Source organism: Typopeltis vanoorti, chromosome 19, assembly GCF_054136105.1.
Source record: "Typopeltis vanoorti isolate ZY-2024b chromosome 19, IOZ_Tvanoo_1.0, whole genome shotgun sequence".
Lineage (NCBI taxonomy): Eukaryota > Metazoa > Arthropoda > Arachnida > Uropygi > Thelyphonidae > Typopeltis > Typopeltis vanoorti.
This window is the reverse complement of record NC_143567.1, coordinates 50,530,032-50,556,653: the sequence shown is the minus strand read 5'-3', so window position 1 is coordinate 50,556,653 and position 26,622 is coordinate 50,530,032. Positions and strand designations below refer to the sequence as shown.

General features: G+C 35.0%; 1 protein-coding gene across 1 annotated transcript in view; it reads left to right on the top strand.

Moving 5' to 3' along the window:
* Positions 1-26,622, top strand: part of Dys (Dystrophin) — a 923,162-nt gene that overhangs the window by 45,301 nt on the left and 851,239 nt on the right. The window contains exons 4-8 of the mRNA XM_090409612.1: positions 3,800-3,877; positions 6,021-6,113; positions 12,799-12,890; positions 18,259-18,339; positions 18,436-18,548. Coding sequence (XP_090265738.1) covers positions 3,800-3,877; positions 6,021-6,113; positions 12,799-12,890; positions 18,259-18,339; positions 18,436-18,548 — 457 coding nt within the window. The remainder of the gene's footprint in view (positions 1-3,799; positions 3,878-6,020; positions 6,114-12,798; positions 12,891-18,258; positions 18,340-18,435; positions 18,549-26,622) is intronic.

Sequence of the window (26,622 nt, the reverse complement as noted above, 5' to 3'; positions counted from 1 at the left end):
GATGATAAATGTTTCGTTCATCAATTTTTTGTTCTGTAGCATATTGAATATTCTTCATTTGCTGAACATGTTTCATACATTAATGTTAAGAATATTAAGATATATCATACTAGGTGTTTTTTACCTTTGAAACATGAAAAACTTATGTCAGTGTAGTGATTGCTAAAGTGGTAAGTGATCTGAAAATGGTCAATTGTTTGCTTCAGTTGATTGTGTTTATAACCTCAGTTAAAAAAGACAAACTTAAAAAATATTGTGATTATACTCTCAGTGCAGACGACTCTTATTCAGTCTGTAGTTATTTCTGAAAAATGAAATATTGTCATGAAACAAATGGAATGCTGTTTAACAATTTGAATTAAGAATCAAAATAAGAAAAACTAGAGGTTGAGTGTTAAATTGATTCCAGATAAAGCTAGAAATCTTTTTTTCATGACATTAAAATACACCTGGGAGAAATGGCAGATGATTTTGCTGATTTTAAGTCTAGGACTGGGTGGTTTTCTAGATTTCAATTAAAGGATAAATATGAAAAATCTTCTTATCATCTGGAAAGTTCAAGCGGTGATCATAACATAGAGAATTTCCTTCGACATTATCGAAAATTCTCGAAGGGAAAAATTACTGTTCTCATCAATTTTTCAATAAAAGAAGAACATGTAAGAAAGTTTTAAAGCAAATAAAAGTTGAGCAGCTCTCTGTGAACTGTAGACTAAAATACACTGACATTATTCAAGAAAAAATAAAAGAGGTTGAAAACAGGAACCAAACCTTGAGATTCAGTGGCAAATCCTGAAGAAAACATTGATTGTTTCAGCCAGAAAGGCATGTGGTGAAGTTGTCTGTAAGGATAGAAAAATCAGAACTCCATGGGGGACACAGGAAGTAAAAGAGGCAGTGAAGGAAAAGAAGAAAGCACATCAAAATTTCCTTGCAAATAAATCAGCTTGTGTTCTTAGAGAATACAGAGAAAAATGTAAGAAAGCTAAACACTGTGTAAAACTAGCTAAACAAAAGTCATGGGAAGGCTTTGATAAGAACATAGAAAAAAATATCAAGAAGGTGGCAAGATATTCTGGAGGTTGTTGAAATAGCTCAGAGCTGAAGGAAAGAGTGCTGTAAAGGTGACATGAAAACTGAAGAAAAAGATATTCTTGAAGTATGGAGTAATTACTTTGAAAAATTGCTAATTTTTCATTTAAAATTGAAACAATCAGTGACAGCACAGTGGTAAAAAATACTCGACAGGTATGCAGTCAGGAATACATAGCAGAGAAAAGCTATTCAGAATGCTTCAGTTGTATGGTGTCGATGGGGCATTATATCAAGCAATACTTAGTCTTTATTTGAGTTGAAAGTCAGCAGTTAGAATTGAAGTAAGAACAGGAAGATCGTTTAGTGTTAAATCTGGTGTCAGAAAACATGTACATTATCCCCTCTGTTATTCATTATCTATATGGTTCACTTTATGAAGGAAAGTGGTATTAAACTTGATATCAACATTGGAGATCTTAATCTCAGCTCTTTACTTTATGCTGATGAGGATGTTATACTTTTAAATAAATCCAGTACAAGTCTCCAAGATTCCTTGACTAAATCGAATAACTCTTGTAATAGATATGGTATGAAGGTCAGCAACAAGAAGACAAAGACAATGAAAATAGGCAGAAGCATTGAAAATGTCAACTGTGTTGTGAATGGAGAACCTGTGGAACAAGTAAAACATTTCAGCTACTTAGGCACGATTTTTACTGAAGATGGTAAATTAAATATAGAAATAGACAGCAGAATCAGCAAAGCTGGTATGGTAGGAAATCAATTGAATAAATTCATATGGAATAAGAGAGAAATTAGTTGGAACTGAAAAAGATTATAGGCATGAACAGATGGCATCAATGGCAATATCATATTAAAAACGAAGATATTAGGAAAGAACTTGACATTGTCAACATCCAGGAATGCGTTAGCAGAGCTAATCTCAGGTGGTATGGTCACTTAAACAGAATGGACGAAGAAAGATTAGCAAAACAAGTGTTCTGTGCCAGGTTGGCAGCAAAACGACCCAGAGGAAGACCAAGATATAGGTGGATTGATACGGTACAAAGTGCCTTAGACAATAGAAATATAAGATCTGATAATGTTGGAGTCTTGTCAAGTAACAGACCCATTTGGAGGAAAATTGTAGATAGGAAGTTAGTAATGATGTAATTTTTTTCATGTAGTACTATCATATCCTATACACCCCTTGAGGGTACATGGCAGGAATTTGATGATGATGATGATCTTATGAAAAAAATAAATTCATCTTATGAAATTTCAACTTATTTCAGTTTATTTATTTTCTTATTATTGTGGTGTGAATTAAACTGCTAAAAAAATTTAAGATGAACTGCCAACACCTGAATCTTTCTGCATGTTTTGACTGGCAGTGATTTGTTTTTTCCTTACTGGAAATAGCAGAGGAAGAGGATATCACATTTTTCTTAAGGATTTCTTAGAAAGGTCACAAGGGTAGGAGGAGGAGTGTGCTATAGATGAAGTATGCCAGTAGAGGAATTATAGTGACTTATAGCTTGCTTATTGTGACAATGGTTTTTATGTGACTTAAAACTAGGTCGATTATTTAGTGAGATGTAGTGGCCTTGAAAATGTGGAGTGATCCAGGAGACATTTGAGTATTTACGTTAATTAGTGAGTCAGTTTGTAGGTCCGCGTGGTTAGCCTGGCTGTGTGCTTCACAACCATATGCCTGGGGAAGGAGTGTCCTAGGTTCGATTCCCATCAGTGATGTGAGGAGATGAAGGATCTTCCTCGGCCATACCCAAGTTAGCCGGTCTTGGGCATGGACAGCAGGGTTTTTCCCCCAGTTTATCTTGGGGTTTTTCATCCTGCAAAGCAGGCAAACCGGCCTTAAGAACTCAACACTAGGGACATAGGATACACTAAGGCATAGGGCTTGACCACCTTATCCTGTGAACGGTTTGAGGTCCAATGATTAATAAACCCTCGACACCGCAAGGTAAAAGAGGGTAAAAGGAAAATGAGAATGATGGTGAGTCCGTTTTGAATTTTTTTTGAAAATATTTATTCCTAGTTTATAAAAAGAAATTAACTTCATGACCTGAAGTGACTTGAAAAGGTAATGTGTTTGGTCTGTAGAAAAGGATTGCAAGGGAAATTTAGATTATTATTATTATTATTATTATTATTATTACGGGCAACTCCAGGGAGTCATTAGACTCATCGAGGGAGGCCCCAAATCATTTTCATCACAACTATTCGACATTCATACAGTATCTATCATACCTCGCCTTAAACTCATTCACTGTCACAGCATCCACCACAGACTCAGGGAGCGCATTCCACTCATTCACTACTCTAAAAGTAAAGAACCCAGCTCTAACACCTTTACTAACCACACTTTTGCCCAGTTTCCATGGATGTCCCCTAGTCCTCCCACAACCAGCCCTGTTCTCAAAAATATCTTCTGAATTAATTTTATAGAAACCCTTCAGTAATTTGAATTATTAAGCCTTTAACCCATCCATGGGTGACTACGGGCTTGATAATCTGGTTCCCCTATAACAAACTTAGACAAAGTATGACAGGATCAATCAGTTGTAAACTCGCAATCAGTTGTAAAGTTTTTAGCATGATAAGGTTGTCAACTTATGATGCTAAAAATGTATGATAAGTTTACAACTGATTGTAACTGATGTTCACATTAAAAAAAAAAACTAGTTAAATGATTATTGTTATTCTTATTATTTATTTATTTATTTTTTAATTTTCTTTTCAGAGAAGGGAAAAAGGTCAGTTGAGGGTCCATCATTTAAACAATGTAGTTCGTGCCTTAAAAGTTTTGGAAGACAATAATGTAAGAACATAGGAATATGCAGTGTTCACAAATATGAATAATAAAATATCTATACTTATAAAAGATTATATTCATTAAAATAAAAACTGGAAATTTCAATGTTATATTAAAGATCTATAAGAATAATGCTTTGAAATTTTATATTTTTCAAATACTTCTTAACAAATGTACTGTCATATGAGGTGGTCTGAAAGGTTCTTGGCCGAACAATGAAAAAATGAATTTATAATTTCTAAATTATTTTTATTTTTCAACATAATCTCCCGTAAGACTAATACATTTATTCCAGTGATTCTCCAGTGCCATTATTCCATCCTTGTAGTGATTCTCAGTAAGATCTGCAAAATACCCCTCTACAGCTGCAATCACCTCTTGATTTGAAGAAAAATTCTAACCAGCGAGGAAGAGATAGCAGTCAGAGGGAGCGAAATCTGGGGAATAGGGCGGATGTTCCAACAGCTCATAGTGCAATTCCTTTAATTTTCCCATTGCTATAACACTTTTGTGGGCAGGTGCATTGTCCTGATGAAGGATAATTTTTTTCCTTCTGCAAACTGGGTCTTTTCTTGCGAATTTTTTCGTCTAGTCTGGTTAAAAGATTGGAATAATATTCTCCGGTTATTGTTTTATTCTTTTCAAGATAATTAATAAACAAAATGCCTTTAGCATCCCAAAATACTGATGCTATGACCTTTCCTGCTGATGGAACCAACTTTGTCTTCTTTGCTACTGAACAACTGGCTTCTATCCACTGTTTTGACTCTGTTTGGATTCTGGTGTGCAATAGTGAATCCAAGTCTCATCCATAGTAATAAATCAATGCACAAAATCAGTTTTATTCTTGTTAAAACACTCCGAGCACTGTTCAGAGATTTTCATGCGAGTGCATTTTTCATCTGCTGTGAGCAAGCACAGCACCCATCTTGCACAAAGTTTTTTCATATGCAATTCTTCATGCAAAAAATATCCTATACGTTCTTTTGAAATGCCTATAGTCTCAGCAATTTCAAGCACTTTGACTCGCTGGTCATCCAATACCATATCATGCACTTCATCAATAATTTCTGGTGTTATTACTTTTTGGATGTAATATATGCTTTTATATATTGCTAAATATATATCATTCACGTGGATAGTCTTCAAGACTGTTGGTTTAACACCAAATTTCTTTTGGTGTTAAACTTCTTTTACAAATAATTTTATAACCGCACGATACTCAATTTTATCCATATCAAGGGATACAGACAACAATTCTGCTTCAGACAGCTGTATAAAACAAACTACTTGATAGAATGACTTGCAATTTCACATGGATGCTTATGGAGATGTACTAACTTAGAAAGAAAAAAAAAATCATGCTGATAGTGTTGCCATCTATGGTTGAGGCCGAGAACTTTTCAGAACATCCTCATATATTTTTTCACTCAGGTTCTTAAATACATTGGTGTCCAAAAGCCAAGGATGAACTACATTTTTCATGCTAGTTCTATATTAGCAAAATCCAGTTCTTCAAGAATATTGTGAACATCTATCCTAATTCATTTCTGGTTTTTGTGGGTCTCTTCATGATTCAGATCCACTCAGTGGCTATATTAAAACTCATTCCGGATAATATTCCTTTCCTGACTCCGGTTTCCATTGGAAATCACTCAGAGTCTATTCCCTATGTTGCACACATTCTTTACTGTTTCAATAAATTTCTTTAATTATATTCATTATTTTGTTTGGTATCTCATATACCTCTGATATTTTCTATAACATTTCTCCATCTGTACTATCAAAAGTTTCCATTGTAAATCACTCAGAGTCTATTCCCTATGTTGCACTCATTCTTTACTGTTTCAATAAATTTCTTTAATTATATTCATTATTTTGTTTGGTATCTCATATACCTCTGATATTTTTTATAACATTTCTCCATCTGTACTATCAAAAGTTTGGTGAAGTCTGAATTTTAGGTATAGGTTATTCAGTACTTTGTTCTGTTATTTTTTTCAGTTTAAATATGTGATTTATTCTTCTTGCTCAACTTCCAAATCCCATTTCTTCTTTCCTTAATTATTATTATTACTGTTATTATTATTATGTATTATAATACCACACACTTTAAACATAGATATGTTTAATTTTCTATTTCACTTAGGTGAAACTTGTTAATATCAGTACCAATGATATTGTTGATGGTAATCCTAAATTAACTCTAGGGCTAGTCTGGAGTATTATTCTCCATTGGCAGGTAAATATTTATTTCTATCTTGTTTACTAACATATTTCAGTATATCAGTAATGTTTAAAAGCATATATTAGCATGCATGCACAAATATCCTTCAGTGTATGTAGTGCATATGATAGATGATTAGGCAGTATGCTGTTGCCATATCATCTCTCATCACTCCATATTGCCTGTTATTCTTGACTTTGCAGTTGACTTATTTAATTTTTTTTTTTAACTTGTTTACTTTTTGGCCATACTGAATGTAGTTTCTATTATCATTTCATGTCATTACTGTCATTTCATGCTTCCATGACAACACATATCCATCAGAAACTCATCACATCTACAATTCACATCTGTTTCTTCTACACAGCCTGCTCTGTGTAGAAGAAATGTGTGTGTGTGTGTGTGTGTGTGTGTGTGTGTGTGTGTGTGTGTGTGTGTGTATTTGAAGTATGTTAAATGACCAGAAGCTGAGAGATAAAAATAGAAACACCCTTTTTTAATTAATTAAAGTGCACAACTAGTTCCATCTTCTTAGAATACTTCATTGGGTATGTTACGTGAAAAGAGAAATACACAAAAATTGCAAGAGAAAGCTATAAATTAAATTGTCAATGTATTACTGACATTTGAAGGCATTTTGGATATCACTGTATCGTTGTACACGGTCATGGTCTTTTGAATGCTAAAGTTGGAGAGCAGTGCAGTTACAATCAGAGAGATTATAGCTGTGGTAATGTTAAGATATAATGGACTGAGAATGATTTCCCTAGATTCTGCAGTTCTTCTCTCGAGTTCATCGCAGCATCTAAAGATGTTCTCTGATTTGTTTCAGATGACTGGATGAATGATAGAATTTTCTTCATTAATCATTAGGGTCAGCAGAATTAAGACATTAATTCTGCTGACCTAATTGTGTCTAAGTGATTAGACAGTGTGCTGGCTCTAGTTCTGTCATATGTGATGTAATTCATTGGATTTTTCAATCTGATCAAAATAGGGCATATTGCCATGGTATTTTAAGCAGTTATGTTTTTGTGTAGGTGTACTGAGTAAGGAATGGAGCTTGCACAGAGGAATGAAAGAAGTCCAGATTTTACTTTCAACTCAACATCACCAGAGTTAAAGATCGGTACTATTAACATAAGAAGCCTGAATGGCAAAGAAATGGAGCTAGCTGAGGAATTAGATAAGTACCAGATCGACATAATAGGGGTGACTGAAACAAAAAAGACAAAAACTGGTGAGATCTTTCTGAGCAATAAATACAAGATGTTATAGTCAGGCAATGACAATCAAGGAAAAGAAGGAGTAGCCATAGTATTCAACACTAAATACGAGGCTAATCTTCTTGAATGGCAGGCAGTCTCAAGTAGAGCGATGTGGGCAAATATCAGAATGGGGAACTGGACAATGAGACTTATTTGTGCCTATGGTACCACAGAAGGTTCTACTAAGGTAGAAGTGGAGGAATTTTTTGAGGATTTAGAGAAAGCATCTGACACAATGAAAAAGGAAAAGTTGGTACTTGTTGGGGATCTAAATAGCAGAGTAGGTAATGATTGTCAGACATACAAAAATATATTGGGAAAATTTGGAGAAAAGAGCAAAGCTAATAATATGGCAAATATTTGTTGGATTTCTGCTCAGGACATGGACTGGTTATTACTAACACCATATTCCAGCATAAAAATGTGCACAAATTCACATGAAGAGAAGAGGCAAGGAATAAGAAAAGTCTCATTGATTATGTTATTGTTGATAGTGATGTTTTCTCACTTGTGCAGGACACCAGAGTGTACAGAGGATTTGAAATTGGAAATGATCACTATTTAGTCTTGAGCAGGATAAAATTGAATTTCATATTGAAAAGAATAACATGCAAGAAAGTTTTAAAGCGAATTAAAGTTGAGCAGCTCTCAGATGTGAACTGTAGACTAAAATACACAAAGATTATTGAATAAAAAATGAAAGAGTTTGAGAACAGGACCCAAACTTTAGAGATTCATTGGCAAGCCTTGAAGAAAACCTATTGATTCAGCCAGAGAGGCATGTGGTGAGGTTGTCTGCAAGGATAGAAAAATCAGAACTCCCTGGTGGACACAGGAAGTTAAAGAGGCAGTGAAGGAAAATAAGAAAGCATATCAAAAGTTCCTGGCTAATAAGTCAGCTTGTGCTTTTAGAGAATAAAGAGAGAAATGTAAGAAAGCTAAACACTGTGTAAAACTAGCTAAACAAAAGTCATGGGAGGACTTTGGCAAGAACATAGAAAATAAATATCAAGCAGTTGGCAAAATATTTTGGAGGTTGTTGAAAAAGCTTAGAAATGGAGGAAAGAGTACTGTAAATGGAGTTAGAGATGATAAAGGTCACATAAACATGGGAGAAAAAGAGATCCTTGAAGTATGGAGTAATTACTTTGAGTAATTGCTAAATGAAACAAGCAGTGATAGTCAGGAATACATATCCATACTTGAAGTAGAAAAAGCCATCAAAGGCTTAAAATGTGGAAAGGCAGCAGGAGTAGATGATATTCGACCAGAAATGCTGAAGTATGGTGGTATAAAACTCTTGCAGTGGCTGCACTGCATAGTTCAGAAGGTATGGTATGAAGGTCAGCAATAAAAAGACAAAGACAATGAAAATAGGCAGAATCATTGAAAATGTCAACTGCATTGTGAATGGAGAACCTGTGGAACAAGTAAAACATTTCACCTACTTAGGCTCGATTTTTACTGAAGATGGTAAATTAAATACGGAAATAGACAACAGAATCAATAAAGCTGGTATGGTAGGAAGTCAATTGAATAAATTCATATGTAATAAGAGAGAAATTTAAACCAGTTTTAACTTATTGATCTGAGAGCTGGGTCAGAAGTAAAACACTAGAGACCAGAGATATGAGAATCCTGAGAAAGATTAGAGGCGTGAACAGATGGCATCAATGGCAATATCATATTAAAAACGAGGATATTAGGAAAGAACTTGACATTGTCAGCATCCAGGAATGCGTTAGCATAGCTAATCTCAGGTGGTATGATCATTTAAACAGAATGGGCAAGAAAAGGTTTGCAAAACAAGTGTTCTCTGCCAGGTTGGCAGGAAAACGACCTAGAGGAAGACCAAGATATAGGTGGATTGATATGGTACAAAGTGCCTTAGAGGACAGAAATATAAGATCTAATAATATTGGAGTCTTGACAAGTAACAGACTGATCTGGAGGAAAATTGTAGATATGAAGTTAGTAATGATGTAAATTTTTCATGTAGTACTATCATATCCTGTACATTTCCATATCCATACGCAATTAGTGCAACCATTTCATCTGCTATGTTTCTTATACTTCTAACATTTGTATACAAACACAGCAGCTCATTTCTAGATCTACGGCTAGTTCCACTGACACCACTCATTTGTTGTGATCTCTTCATGCTCACCTGTGGCATTTCCCTTTCTGCTTCTTCATTTTAAAACCCTTTCAATTCTGTTTCCTCTTGATCCCTGGTCATCCCATTCCTTTCCTGCCTACACATGCTCACCTCCTCTTGGAGCATCCACCTTTCTCATGCTGTGTCTGAGCCTCCCCATTTCCCTGCTCCTCTTGCACACCCATTCTATTTTCTATACTCATACTGCTCATTTCCCCATTCATAACCACCTCTTCAATCTCTCCTGTCTTACTCTCCCGCTCTTCCACATCACTTCCCACTCGATCTGATTCATTCTCTCTATTCACTTCTCTACCTTCTAGCAGCAGTCTCTCCAAGCGACTCACACCATAACCACTCAAATGCAGTCTGTCACTCTCATACAGCTCACTTCGTCCCTCAAACTCATTCCACACATTAAGAAACTGTACTCCCATCTCCTCACACATTTAAGCCAGCAAAGATATTCTTCTTGCAAGAGTAGTGATTTGCTGATTGTTGAACTGATCATTGTATTATTCAGCATACCATCAGGATTGACCTAATAGGATTTGAGGTGCATATGGTGAGTTTGTGAGAGGACAGTAAGCGGCACTGGCAGTTAAGTCTTTCATTTTTGTAACCTGCAATGAAATGATTGATTACCAGTCTAAGAAACATGGTTGTCCTTTAAAGAAAAAAAAAGAGGCACATCATGAAATAAAAGCAGAGGTACAAAGAAGAACACATTTGAAAAATCAGTGATAGTTGAAATCTAAGTAAATACAACGCTTTGTTGCCACCTGAGACTTCCATGGTTTCTCTAGTGCTAGCAAACATTCTGCTGACCTATTCATGGCTTGAATCTCACAAAGGATGGCACATCACTCTTAAAGTTGGACACTGCCTCAATTACTGCTTGTTGGAGGTAACAATATCTTTTCAATCAGAACATACCTCTTATTAATGAATTTCTCAACATTTTCCAAAAGCTAGTTAGGGATGACTTCAGTTCTATGCCTCTTTGACTGAATTGAATACAACCAAACTGTTGATTCTGATGGAATTCCTCTTGAAATTTCAAAAAAAGATGTAGACATCAGCATAACATCAACTTTGCTTAGATTTGACACAGAAGATATACCTGATGATATACAGTGCTTTGATTATAACCATATTCAGAAAAGGTGATAAGGCAGCCTCTGGCTGTTTATATCAAGTTCTCCACTGTTTGTTGTTTAGCGGATCTTGTTGATTCTTGCATCTCTTCCAGAATCTCAGTATGGTTTCAGGTCATCCTGTGGAACAATCGTAACAATCTTTACTGTGTGACATCTCCAAGAAGAAGAATGCAATAAGCAAAATGTGCCCACTTTTCTTTGCTTTTAACAGTCTGACCAAAGTCTTTGACTCCATTAACTAGGAAGCTCTCTGGAAAATTCTATCAAAGATTGCTTATCCACTAACGTTTTTATTTGAGACTGCTACATAACATGTCAGCAAGCATGATTGGCAACATCCATTTGGGAGATCTATTCATAGTGAAAACAGGCATGAAGTAAGGCTGTTTGTTAGAACCTTTGTTCTTTTACTGTCCCTGTTCTGGCAATTCATCATCTCATTGATGGAAATAACAGAAGTAAATAAAATATAGGCTGTAGGGGAGGGGAAGGGAACTTATTAACCTTAATAACCTTAATTCAAAATGAAAACAGCCAAAATGTCACTTCTGAAACTCCATTATTTTTAGTATTATTATTGTATGACACTTTCAAGGACTCATCAAGGGAGGGCATGCCACTCCACACAACCCACTATCTGCACTACTTAATCCTCCATTAACCCACAACTCCATTATCTACACACTATGCCAATATCCATCATTTACACAGAATGCCACAAACCTGCAGTACACAAGTAGACTATAGGTTTGCTAATAACCTTTTGTGGGTGGGAACCACATAAAAAAAATCAAACTGAAGAATTGTTCTCCCACTGTGGTTTGATAATGGAGGAATCTCTGTATAATTGCATCAATCCACCTAAATTTTGTAGCATACATATGTCTCTCTAATATAATAAAAATTATATTACATATGACTAAGAGACCTTAGTCATATGTAATATAATTTTTTATTACCAATTAAGATGAAGGAAACTGTTCTATTTGTTAAAAAAGCACTACTAGTTTCATTCTACTCTCTGGACTTTGAAATTATTTGTGCTTTTTAACAGCAACTTGAATAGTTTACTCTATTTTTGTGTTCCATAGGCTTAAAAGCTCATAAGAAAATTATGAACAATTGTTTTATACTTCTTCATTCATTTTTGATATTAGTGTGGCATTATATAGCATCATTGTTGTATAGTCAGTTTTATAGTCAGTTATGATGATACCCTAAATTTAGTTGGAAGAACCAATTTGAATCCCATCTATGACAGAAATATTTATGAGAACTTTTAAGTGAGTTAGTCACCTGAGTTTTTATTTCTGCACACTATGTTCATAGAGAAATGGCATGGCTTACTTGTGAAAGCATTTTTTTTTTCATGTAATGTGAAACAGGCCATCCATTCAGAGAACATACACATTAAATGACAACAGGCTATGGAAATAGGTTCAACTGGCCTATCATTACTAAAAATGGTATTATGATAAACAAAATCACATTGCAGTTAATTGGCTGTTGGACCTAATACATAAATGAAAATGTAACTTGTAGCATCTTTGAAATAACATAGCCATCATAACAAGGCATCATAACATTTTTTGTGACTAAACCTTAAATGTTATTTATGGCTTAGTCACATCAGATACAAGATTCAGTCTGACTGCACGACAAATTATGCCTATCTGAAACTTCATCTTTTGGGTTACATATACTGAACTTCTCTTCAGTATGTTATATACCCCATGCTTATGTAATCGACATAAAATGGAGCTTAATTTGGTTCTTAATTACTGCAGCATTGTTTCATAATAATAATAATAAGTAGTAGTAACAATTAACAATATTTGCTTTGCTGGCAGTAATAAATGTATACAAAATGTGCTATACATAATGTTATATTTGAAGTCATTATTGTCATCTTCTTTAATATAAATGTAGCAAAGCTTGTCAGCATTGAAATGATTCCTTTCTTTTATATCCAATGCTGAAGATGCTTAGTTAATATAATGATGATAAGAAAATTTATATTTAACAAAATGTTTATTACATATAAACCAACAAAACTAATATGTTTTAACAAAAAATGAATGTTCTCAACAAATGTATTGTATAACACAACCTAGGTCCACGGTGTTCTTAAAAGCGTATCACAAGAACTGCAACAGACAAACCTAGAAAAAACTCTTTTGGCCTGGTGTAGAGATGTTACTAGAGGGTAATATTTCATTTTATCCTATTTGTATATACCTGTATAATTTAAGGTGTAAATGTATAATGCCTGTATAACTTAAGGTGCAAATGTATAATCCCTGTGCAATGTCAAGTGTAAATTTTATTGGTCAACTCCCACTCTAGCAAACTTGTGGAAACAGAAATAGTTTGTTAGTAGATGACCTGGTTGGCTGAGCGGTTAGTATATTTGCTGTCCAAACCAAACAGGATGTGGACTTGAATCCCACCATAGGCATGATTTCACAGGTGTTCGTGACTGTCTTTAGGTGGGCGATGAATTTTATCACCCAGTGTGAGACACCACTCTGTTTATTGGTGGCTTGAAAAGGTTTTGTGTTTGGTCTCTAGAGCAGGGTTTCTGGAGAATGAAGCATTATGCGCCTAGCTAACCCATGTACTAATGTATTATAGGTTTACAAAATTTTGTTGGTTGGGAATCACATTAAAAAAAAAAAAGATAGTTTTCATGTCTTACAAGTATAACATTACAATCTTTTTTTTTAGTACAACTTTACTTTATTTAATAACTAGTTATATACAACATTTTTGTGTACTTCAGATTAAAAAACAAATAAAAAAAGTTATCTCAGAGAGATTTCTGAATTAACAACTGCCTTTATTCAAATTAAACTTGAACTAGATGTTTAATATCATGCAAGATATCAGACACGTGGCTTGTTATTGCAGTGTGCTGTATAACTTCTCTCACAGCCTAATTCATTAATATGTAAATATGCTGCCCATAGTTGATTTAAGATGAGACCTTGGTTTGTTTACATTGAGTAGGACAATGTATCATTTTTTTAAATCTATGTACTTAGCTGTTGAATTCTATGTATGGCAATTTCATGAGTTGCCAATTTACTTGGTCTTTTTCATTGGTGCTGTGAAATGCCAGTCCTGATTTATGTGCCTATTTTTGATCCACATCCTTGGCTTGTTCTTTTTGACAAATTTCTCCAAATCAATCCATTTGTGTGCAATGTAACAAATGCTGCAAGTACAGAATATTTTGTAAACTGGCCATTTAAGAGATGGGTGGGGTTGTTTTGGTGATTTTAACATCATCGATATTTTTTGTAGTGGTCAAAATGCAACTTTTAAGTTGTATTGTTTTTAAAATGTTCACTATTTTATCTGTAACATTCTTAATGTAAGTTAAAGAAAAAATACTTTGTAGTTGTCTTGTTGTTGTATTCTCTATAATATGTGATGCCTGCTTAAGAAGCTGTAGTTCTGAGATCGTATCCATTTTTTAGGAGAATGTCCTTAAGATATGTTTATTACTTTTTCTTTTTTGTTATCATCATTGGATATTGTAATGGCCTTGCCTTTGAGAATTTTGATGATGATTCATTTTTGTACCAGGTGGTGTGATGCGGCATGTAGATATCATCCAGTATTGGGCTTATTTTTTTCCCCCCTGTAGACTTCAAATGAAAGATCACTATGATTTTCTACTGAGATGAGAACATCTAGGAAGGAAAGGGCGCCGTCTTTTTTCTACTTCTAATGTAAAGTTAGCCAATCTCATACAGAGCTAGCAGAGTTTTTTTTTTCTCCTGGAAACTTGAGTTTTTCATCCCACGTATGCAAATTAGCTATGAGAACACCCACAATTTACAGACAAACAATACTGTTGGAGGTGGTGATAGGTGGTAGATGACATGGGTGATAGCTGTGTGTAGTGGGAGACGGTGAGATGTTTGTAGTGGAGTAGAGTTAGCGCCCTCCTGTGATGAGTCCTTGGACCCCTTGGAGGTGTCATATAACAGTAAATAATCGTAAATTGTTGAGTCTCTTCTGCAGCTCAGTTGGTATAGATGAGTCTATTATTTTATCTTGGTTGGAAAGACCTGGGCTCAAATCCCGTCTATAACATGGAGAACCTTTATCCAATCTTTTTAATCAAATGATGAGCTAGCCATTTTCATATAGAGAGAGAGAAGGTTTTTGCCTCCTGGAAACCCATGTTTCTTATCCCTCACAACAGGCACGCGAGTCCTGTGAACACACAAATCTACAAGCATAAAATACTTACCCTTAGGGGGATGCTGCAGAGGAATGGCTTGCCAGCTGCATTACTTTGCTGTGATCCCTTATCAGAGGACAACTCATCCTAAGGGACAGATGGGTTGAAGAAGAATGTAAATTGTATTTACTGGTTTTAACTGTTAGGAATTCTGTAAACTTGCTAAACTTGTGGAGGTTTTTTCTGAGTCTGGCCAAATGATGAAGACATCATCACTATACCTTAAGCCACAGTTTTGGTTTGGTGTGGTACATATTGATGACTATTTCTTCAAATGTCTTGAAATGCCAAGTGCAGTGGTGAAATGGATGTGCCTATGGCTAGGCCTTCAGTCTGTTCATAATAGAAGTCTTGAAACTTGAAGAAAGTGTTCTCTAGACAATGTTTGAAGAGTTCGACACCATCAGGTTGGAAAATATCTTCTAAGATTAATACGGGGATCTTCTCTTGGAACATTGATAAACATGCTTGTCACATCCAAACTTGTTGATGTCTGTGGAATCCAGTTTAATGTATTTTATTTTGTTTATGAAGTCTTGGCTTTTTTTATATACATTGATGTTTTTCCTACATGTGGAGACAGAAGAGAAGTGGATAAATATTTACATCAGTTGGTGAATGTCTAGTAAGTAGAGTACTCTCCTTTGTATTTTAGGAACACCATAAATATGTGGGATGTTTTGATGTGATTGTTCTTTGATTTCCTTAGGCCAGTTCATAAGATCTTATTAAATCATTGGTTTTGTTATGAATAGTTCATATGGGGGTCACTCTGTCTATAAGTGTAGACATCACAAATTAGTTCATTCATCTTATGTACATATTTGAAATACTACAGTTGCATTCTCTTTATCTGCTTTCATTATTAAGATGGTCTTATTTTTATTTTTTTATTTTTTAAGCTATCTCAGTGCCTTGTATTCAGCATTAGAGATATTTCTAGCAGGTTTGGAATGAATGAGAATGGCTGCTGTTCGCTGCGAGTTGCCCGAGTTTGTACTACGTACTTGGACTACGTGCATTAGCTCATGCTAGTAGTTGCTGATACTTTTATAGTTTACTATACTATATTCGGCATGAAACTCTCTGATTCCAATCTTTGAGCTTCTTATTTGGTTTTAAAACAATGTGGGATTTAATATCTCCTTAATTTAAATAATGTTTATATCACTGAAATGAAGCCTATTGGCTCTTTATATTTAAGTAACTTAATGGGTGCACCTTTTTGATAACTCATATAGCAGAGTATATAAGTTCTTTTTGCTATACCCTTTGGTATTAATTTGGTCTAGCTACTCACTGATGAAGCCTCAATAAAGGTTGAAACCGGTCTGGGTAGTGACCAGATATATATATATATATATATATATATATATATATATGATGTCTGCAAAATCTCTTGGAATTTTATAAGTTTTTCTCAATATTTGTCATTATCTTTAGGAATGTGTGTAGGAGATATAGCAAAATTCTTGGATTAAAAAATATGGAGAACAGACCGGGACTTCTATCCTAATGTGTAATTTTCACCTTCTTGTGGTGTACTCTGTTGATGGGTATCTACTTGGATATTGTGAATGAGGATGGGCTGGGCTGATAGTTTGGGATTTAGCTAACCAAATTGCATTTTTATTGGCTTAAACCAAAATAAAATGTTTGTATAACTTTCTCTTGTGCACAAGGTGAACCTTTGTTTGTTTCACTATTGTTCTTCCAGTTCTCCCCTGGTGAATGAAAGACTCCCCCCCCCCCCTCCAAAAAAAATGTAGAAGTTTTTTTCTTCCAAAAAAGGTATCTTTATGGATCTGTCACATTGATTATGCTTTTATAGTGCCAGTTTCATTTTGAAAATTTTCTGTGTTTTTATTTTGAGTGTTTTTAATCATAAAAACAAGATTTTACATCTTATGCTTTTATGATTTATTCATGTAAATGCATAAAAATAATAAAAAAATGCAGTAAACATTAAATAAAAATTATTTGTAAATATGTAAGTATGTACTGTATTGTAAAAAAAAAGTTCTAAGTTCTTAGGACTATTTTTTACTTAAGCCAATAGCTTTACCTAGAGAAAGATGTTATTTCCACATTTTTTAGTTTTGTATGTATTCATAATATTATATTATAACTCAGTCTAATGAGATCTGCTTTACAGATCTCAGTTTGCCATTCATCTCTTAGAATATATATATTTAAGAGCTTCTGGTTGTGTGTTTCCTATATAAAACTTCTTTTATATATATACATATATATAAAAGGGGAGCTCCTCTCCCCCTGATGCCTACCAGTTTGGAACCCCCTCCCCCCCGAGTTCCGGACTGGTAAGCCGGTTCTCCTTGAATTCTGATGACTCGACATTCAGGGTAGCTTTGAGTTTCAAAACGTTTGAAATAACTTGACAAAAAAACTTGATGCAAAAATGTTACAAAAAAGGCTTATCATTTTATATTATTGAGTAGATAAGCGGCAACAGCAGTTGCACAGCCACACATTTTTTTTTGTGACTGAATAAATACATTATTTAGAGATCAAAAGAATGAGAAGAAAAGTTTCTGAGGAACCAAGATCATGTTGTAAACATACCAATTCAACTCTGAATATCAAAAAATCATGATACCACATAACTATTATTATTTATTATTATTATTACATAACACCTCCAGGGAGTCCAAAGACTCATCGAGGGAGGGTACTTACTCTACAACTCTCTGTCTCTGCCACTCCACCAGCTGCAACTACCTTCATCATCTACACCAACGGCATCTACTGCCGACCACCACCACCGTTAGTACTTTTTACAAACAAACATCAATGCCCACGCTGGGATTCGAACCTGCAGCCTTTTGGCTGGTGAGCAGATACGCTAACCACTCGGCTAACCAGACTGGCAACTATCTGTTGTGTAGTGCCATATTGGCATACTATTGATCCTGTCTTTTGAAGGAGATAATCAATAGTATGCCAGTATGGCATATTGTTGATCATCCACTTGATATTATTATAATGATAAAATATTGCGATTTATTCTTCATAATTTCAGAATACTAAAATAATATGCAGCATTACTGCTATATAATACTGTGGGATACATGCGAACAAATCACAACCTTATAATTCAAAATTTTTTTGTTTTTTGTTTTCATCTTTCTTCTTTATTCCCAACCCCACCTCAATATTTCACTGGTAATTGGGTTTATAATTGTCTTATTAGTTCTTTACTAAATTATCATATGAATGTATTTGTAATTCTTTGCTAACCTAATTGAATTTTAAAGTTTCATGAAATTCTAAATACATATATAATTTATTCTATTTTCAGCTATGCCAATGTAGATATTCGAAATTTTACTACAAGTTGGAGCGATGGTCTTGCCTTCAATGCTGTTATCCATAGGTTTAGGTAAAAATTGGAAACATTTTTATTTTGTTTTGAAATATTTTGTGTCATAGGATGGTGTGAACTTTTTCACAATTACTCACTTTTTTCCCCTCTCAGGCCTCATTTTGATTATGACACCTTGTTACGAAAGGATACCAATACACGTTTAGACCATGCCTTTTCTGTAGCATATAAATATCTTGGGATAGAAAAATTATTAGATCCCGAAGGTAAGTAATATTTTTATATTTCTAATTTTTAAAAGCATAAAATTTTGCTTTTATGACAGTTATGACCAATAACTGTCCTCAATTACTGGTCATAATATGTTTTCATTTTTTTACTTATGTAATTTATGTATATACTTTCACTTACTGAGCAGAAAAATGTATAAAATCATTGCACTTGAGCAATAGATAGTATCTGTGATTCATTTAATATTCACTGACTCATAGCTTCAAATTCTATTAATTAAAGCTATGTAGAGAGCTTCCAGGATGATTTATTACTTTTTTATTATTACTTTTCCACAACAAACATTAATTTAATGTGGAAAAGTATGAAAAGATAATGGACATTAGTTTAATGTGGAAAAGCATATAGTTATGCATTTAGGGTTAAAAAATTATAAGCTATGCACCACACTGAAAGAACTGCATTCCAGGAAATTGATGAAGCTAGGGATTCAGGGTGTTGGTAGAAAGAGAGTTGAAGTTCAGAGGGCATATTGCAGTAGTAGCCAAATGCTACTTGTGAGCGGCGTTGAAGAACCTTTCAAGCACTTCTTGCAAGGTTCTTCACTGCCGCTCTCGAGGACAATTTGTTTTTATTGTGTTTACCATAAAAGACAAAAATTTATGATAGGTATATATTTTTCACAGGCATCTCACTTACTCTCTATAGGGAATGCATTAAAAAAAGATTGTTAAAAATCTTTTTTATTTAATTTTAATAATTAAATTTTTTAGAAAATATCTTGAGGTTTGCAACTGTTTGAAAAATGTCCAATGCAGTTCTTGGGTTTAGGAAACTTGGCTGCCTCCTGGCATATTGCAAAGGTGGTCAAGGTAGCTCATTGGATTACTTGGTTATTGAGCACACTAACAAGTAGAGATAAGGAAATGATCATTCCTCTTTATAAGACCTTGATATATATCTATCCACATCTGGATTGCTGTGCTCAGGTCTAGTCATCTGGATTTCTTGGGGATCAGGAAGCAAGTAACCAAGATTGTGAGTGGCCTGTGGAATTCTCCTTGTGATGATGGTGAAGATTTGTGAGTTGCAGAATTTCGTTGATAGATGGAAAAGAGATTATAGGATTTATACAGAGGAATTTTTTCAGTACTTTTCTGGAGTTGGGAGAACATTTTCAGCACTTTTCCAGAAAGGGAAACCAAGGGGGAGGGGGGAATCGTACCTGGAAATAGAGTAAGAGTACAGTTAGCAATGATATGAGGACTAGATGTTTACTTGGAGAGTGGCGAATGAGCCAGAATGAATGCTTTGTCGGTCATTGCATTCAAGAAAGAGACAATAGATGTGGGTCTGTTACAATACAATAGATTGTAGAATGAGTCTCCAGACTCCATGGAGGTTCCTGTGCAATATTATTATTGTTATTATTATTAAGTGAGAATTCCAGGGAGTCAGGGACTCATTGAAAGAAGCAACATACTACACATACCTGCTGTCTTACTTGTTCTTGATTTTATTTACACTGCTTGCATACACAAAATCCAATGGCAGTCCATTCCAATCATGCACCGCTCTATGAGAAAAAAATCTAGCTCTCATCCCTTCTTGATGACATTCATTCTCTATTTCGAAGGATGCCCTTCCATCCTTTCCCCTCCCTCCATGAAATGAAAAATTCCATCAACTGAAATCCTGTGTGATTGTTTCAGAAGTTTGTAAGTCTGAATCATATTTCCCCTCTTTCTCCTGTTTACAGTCTACAAATTCTCAATTTGTAGACTGCAGACATTTTCATAATCATTATTCAACAATCCTGATAATTTAATCAGGATTGTTGACATTTTTAACACTCTCCTTTGCACTCTCTCCACTGTATCAGAATCACAATGGAAACCAGACCTGCATGCAATAGTCCAGGTGAGGCCTTGTAAAGAGGCAAAATGACTTCCTTATCTTTACATGTCATTTTTTACTAAGTAATTTAAGGAAATTACAACGTCAACTAGTATATACATTAAAATAAAATTTTAATATACTTCAATATTTCAGCAACATCACGTTGCCATTTTCAAGAAACTTAAGGACAAGACACATGCACGCAGGCACAACAAACAGTAAGTGAGGAAGAAGCAAGAAGCTATTATTTCTCCTAAAGTTCTGATGGTGCCCCCTAGTGGGCAATGTTGGTATTTTTGGGCGATTGGGCTGAAGGTCTTCTAATGTAGGTTTCCCATTCTGATGTAGGTTTTTGGGAAACCTACATCAGAAGACCTTCAGCCCAATCGCCCAAGAATACTAACATTGCCCGCTAGGGGGCACCATCAGGACTTTAGGAGAAATAATAGCTTCTCGCTTCTTTCTCACTTACTGTTTGTTGTGCCTGCGTGCACGTGCCTTGTTCTCAAGTTTCTTGAAAATGGCAACGTGACGTTGCTGAAATATTGAAGTATATTAAAATTTTATTTTAATGTATATACTAGTTGACATTGTAATTTCCTTAAATTACTTAGTAAAAAAATGCATAACCAACGTCTAAACCTTTCCACCAGCTTTACATGTCAAGGTTCATTTTATCATCATCATCAAATTCCTGCCATGTACCCTTAAGGGGTGTACAGGATATGACAGTACTACATGAAAAAATTACATCATTACTAACTTCCTATCTACAATTTTCCTCCAAATCAGTCTGTTACTTGTCAAGACTCCAACATTATCAGATCTTATATTTCTATCGTCTAAGGCACTTTGACCCGTATCAATCCACCTATATCTGGTCTTCCTCTGGGTCGTTTTGCTGCCAACCTGGCAGAGAACACTTGTTTTACTAATCTTTCCTCTCCCATTCTATTTAAGTGACCACACCACCTGAGATTAGCTCTGCTGATGCATTCCTGGATGCTGACAATGTCAAATTCTTTCCTAATATCCTCATTTTTAATATGATATTGCCATTGATGCCATCTGTTCACGCCTCTAATCTTTCTCAGGACTCTCATATCTGCGGTCTGTAGTCTTTGGTCAAGTGTTTTACTTCTGACCCAGTTCTCAGATCCATAAGTTAAAACTGGTTTGAACACTGTCTTGTATACATCTAATTTAGTGTTCCGACTAATTTCTCTCTTATTCCATATGAATTTATTCAATTGACTTCCCACCATACCAGCTTTGCTGATTCTGTTGTCTATTTCTATATTTAATTTATCATCTTCAGTAAAAATCGTGCCTAAGTAGCTGAAATGTTTTACTTGTTCCACAGGTTCTCCAATCACAACACAGTTGACATTTTCAATGATTCTGCCAATTTTCATTGTCTTTGTCTTTTTATTGCTGACCTTCATACCATATCTATTACAACAGCTATTCAATTTAGTCAGAGAATCTTGCAGACTTGTAGTGGATTTATTTAGAAGTATAACATCATCCGCATAAAGCAAAGAGCTGACATTAACATCTCCAATTTTGATATCAGGTTTAATACCACTTTCCTTCATAATGTGATCCATATAGATAATGAATAACAGAGGGGATAATGTACATCCTTGTCTCACACCAGATTTAACATTAAACCATCTTCCTGTACTTCCTTCAATTCTAACTGCTGACTTAAAACTCAATAAAGACGAAGTATTGCTTGATATAATGCCCCATTGACACCATTTAATTGCAGCGTATTGAATAGCTTCTGTCTTGGCACCTTGTCATATTCCTTTTCCAAATCGATAAAACTTAAATACAGATCTCTGTTATATTCCCATGCTTTCTCGACTATTTGTCGTAAAGTGAAGATCTGATCCTGACAGCTTCTATTTGGCCTGAATCCAGCTTGTTCTTCACCAAGCTTTTCTTCCACAATTCTTCTCAACCGTTTCTCAAGTACACTTGCATAGATCTTGCCAGGAACACTCAGTAGGGAAATACCTCTGTAATTCTCACATTCAGTTTTATTTCCCTTTTTATATATGGGTACTATGAGAGCTCTACTCCAATTATCGGGAATTCGTCCCTCTGTCCAGGCTTTCTGAACTATGCAGTGCAGCCACTGTAAGACTTTTATACCACCATACTTCAGCATTTCTGTTCGAATATCATCTACTCCTGCTGCCTTTCCACATTTCAAGCCTTTGATGGCTTTTTCTACTTCAAGTATGGATATGTATTCCTGACTGCATGCCTGGTCAGTGTTTTTTATCACTGTGCTGTCATCACTGCTTGTTTCATTTAGCAGTTTTTCAAAGTAATTACTCCATACTTCAAGGATATCTTTTTCTCCTGTTTTCATTTCACCTTTATCATTTCTAATTCCTTTTACAGCACTCTTTCCTCCATTCCTAAGCTTCTTCAACAACCTCCAGAATATTTTGCCACCTTCTTGATATTTATTTTCTATATTCTTGCCAAAGTCCTCCCATGACTTTTGTTTAGCTAGTTTTACACACTGTTTAGCTTTCTTACATTTGTCTCTGTATTCTGTAAGAGTAAAAGCTGACTTATTTGCCAGGAACTTTTGATATGCTTTCTTCTTTTCCTTCACTGCCTCTTTAACTTCCTGTGTCCACCAGGGAGTTTTGATTTTTTTTATCCTTGCACACAACCTCACCACATGCCTCTCTGGCAGAATCAATCAATGTTTTCTTCAGAGTTTGCCACTGAATCTCCAAGGTTTGATTCCTGTTCTCAAACTCTTGTATTTTAGTCTACAGTTCACATCTGAGAGCTGCTCAACTTTTATTCGCTTTAAAACTTTTTTACATGTTATTCTTTTCAATATGACATTCAATTTTATCCTGCTCAAGACTAAATAGTGATCACCTCCAATTTCAAATCCTCTGTACACTCTGGTGTCCTGCACCAGGGAGAAAACATCACTATCAACAATAACATAGTCAATGAGACTTTTCTTATTCCTTGCCTCTTCTCTCCATGTGAATTTGTGCACATTTTTATGTTGGAACATGGTGTTAGTAATAACCAGTCCATGTCCTGAGCAGAAATCCAACAGATATTTGCCATTATTATTAGCTTTGCTCTTTTCTCCAAATTTTCCCAAAATATATTTGTATGTCTCACAATCATTTCCTACTCTGCTATTTAGATCCCCAACAAGGACCAACTTTTCCTTTTTCATTGTGTCAGTTGCTTTTTCTAAACCCCCAAAAAATTCCTCCACTTCTACCTTAGTAGAACCTTCTGTGGGACCATAGGCACAAATAGGTCTCATCGTCCAGTTCCCCATTCTCATATTTGCCCACATTACTCTACTTGAGACTGACTGCCATTCAAGAAGATTAGCCTCGTATTTTGTGTTGAATATTATGGCTACTCCTTCTTTTCCTTGATTGTCATTGCCTGAATATAACATTCTGTATTTATTGCTCAGAAAGATCTCACCAGTTTTGATCTTTTTTGTTTCAGTAATCCCTATTATGTCAATCTGGTACTTATCTAATTCCTCAGCTATCTCCATTTCTTTTTCATTCAAGCTTCTTACGTTGATAGTACCGATCTTTAACTCTGGTGATGTTGAGTTGGGGTTTGTTTTCAGATTTGTTCTAGTAGCTGACTTTTTGCTGTTCGCCCTGGTTCCCTGGCGAAAACAACGGGGGCCTTGTTTAACCGGGCGACACCCCAGCCGGCATGAAATTTTGTCATGTTGTACCATCATTTTTTTATTTTGGTTTAACCAATAAGAATACAATTTGGTCGGCTAAATTCCAAATTGCCAGCCCATCCTCGTTCGTTCAGTATCAAAGTAGATACCCAACAGGGTGCACCACGAGAAGGTGAGGATTGGATATTAGGTCAGAAGCCCTGGTCGGTTCTCCGCATTCCTTTAAAGGCTATGTGGAGGTCTCCTCTCAGTTATACAGCTTTGACCCTTTATCATTGCAATTATTCTCTGAGTTGTATTTACAATTTTTGCTATATGACCCTTGAACTTCAAATTCCTGCCTACTAACACTCCAAGATCCCTAGCCTGATGAGTTTCTTCTAGCATAATCATACCAATATAATATGATATTGGATATCTAATCATGCCACAGTTCATGACTTTACATTTACTGACATTGAATTGACATCCATTTTCCCATGGTCATAATTCCAGCCTATTCAAATCATTCTGCAATGCTGCATCATATTCCATATTAGCCAGATTCCTGATTACCCTACTGATGTTTGCATCATCAGCAGATAGCAGTATGTCACCTGTCAAATCTTTCCTAATTCTATGTTATTCAATCTGTACATTAATTTACAGATTGAATAACACTGGCCCAAGGACTGATCCTCGTGGTACACTATTGGTTACCTTAAATCTTGCAGACTAACGTTCCCCCATATACCATTTTTTGATATCTGTCAGTCAGCCTTCCTCTTATCCATGTCAATAGTTTATAATTCAATCTCATATTCTCCAGTTTATGCAGCAGTCTTCCATGCTGCATTCTGTCAAAAGCCTTTCCACAATCCAAAAGTATCATGGTGTATCCATTCTCCTTGTCCAACTCAATGGTAACATTATTATAGAATGTAAGCAACTTGCTAAAACATGACCTTTCCTTAATAGCCCATTCTGTTTATTGCAAAGTAGAGATTCTCTGTCAACCCATTTCTGAATGTGAGCCCTAACCAACTTTTCCAAAATCTTTACCGCCACTCCTGAGATACTTATTATATTAATAATAATAATAATAATAATAATTTTCTGTATCATTCTGTATTTGCAGTTTGCCACTTATTGTATAATACAACAGTCTATGCTTTAAAACTAAATGGCTGTATCGTTAAATTATGTATAAATTATTAAATTATTAATTTGTATTCATTTAGTATTAAATATTATTTATTAGTAAATTATTACATCATGCGATAGCATCCACTTCCTCCATGTGTTCAGACAACGACCAAGAATAGTCGAAACGGACCGCACCCCGTCAACCTCTTCCCCCCCCCCTCTAAAAATCAGTTGCTGTTTTCAACCCCTTTCACCCTTTCCCATCCAATATAAATATAAAAAAACGCTTTGCCCATCCCTTATAATATATATATGTGTATATGTATATATATATATATATATATATATATATATATATATTATTCAAAAAAACCCGGGTTTTTTCATTTCTATTTGAATTCTCCCACATTGCCTAATCTCCCCCTCCCTTTCCCCACACACAGTAGTTTGGACATCGCTGAAAGAAGAAAAGCCACAGCACCCAAAAAAAGGTATGTGCAAATTTCTCTTCCTTTATGCTACATTATTTATTGGTAAATATACATCTACAATGTCCTAAGAATCCGTGAGTAAAAAGCCAATGACATTTAAACAGGGGCACTCCTAAACAGAAGCAGGCAAAAATATTCATAAATGTAATAGTTAAGAGGAGTAACATGGGAGTTTTCCCAGAAATAATATCCATTATTACATCATATGCAAAGCTACTTTTTGATACATTAGAGTGTATCTGGGCACACTCTTTACATCCCCTTATGGCAGGGCTTGCCAAACATGCTCACCCACTTGCCTGTGGCAAGTAGATTTTGACAGCTGGTGAGTAGCTACAGACTTGACAAAATAGGATATTTTTTATTTAATAAAATATAACTTTATAAACAAAATCTTTTTAACTTTATGAGAACACAAATGCATTACCACTAATCGCTTTATGGGACTCCTATTGACTTATTGGGGCATAGGGACATATTTAAAAATGGAGGATGGTCTTTGATGAGTGCGTTTTTTTTGTGTTGTGAAAGGATTTTGCATAATTTGTCAAGTCCTGCCCTATGATGTTTCTTCTTCTTCTTCCTATAGCTTTACAGCCCAAATTGAGCCTTGGCCTCATGGATTTATTGATAAAATCCTGTTTATCCAAAACATTAATTTTCCATTTTGGACATTGCAATATGATGTTGTTAACTTGACTAATGGTATTTGTTCATCTTGTTCTTGATTTTTCCTTTAGTCATTTACAAAAATTTTATTATTTATAGTCTTCTTAGGAATATCATTTTTCCATTCAAAAAACATGTTCCTACTCACTACTGCAACTTTTTGAGAACTTGATGAAACTAGATAGTGTAGGTTCTTTGTATAATTGATAT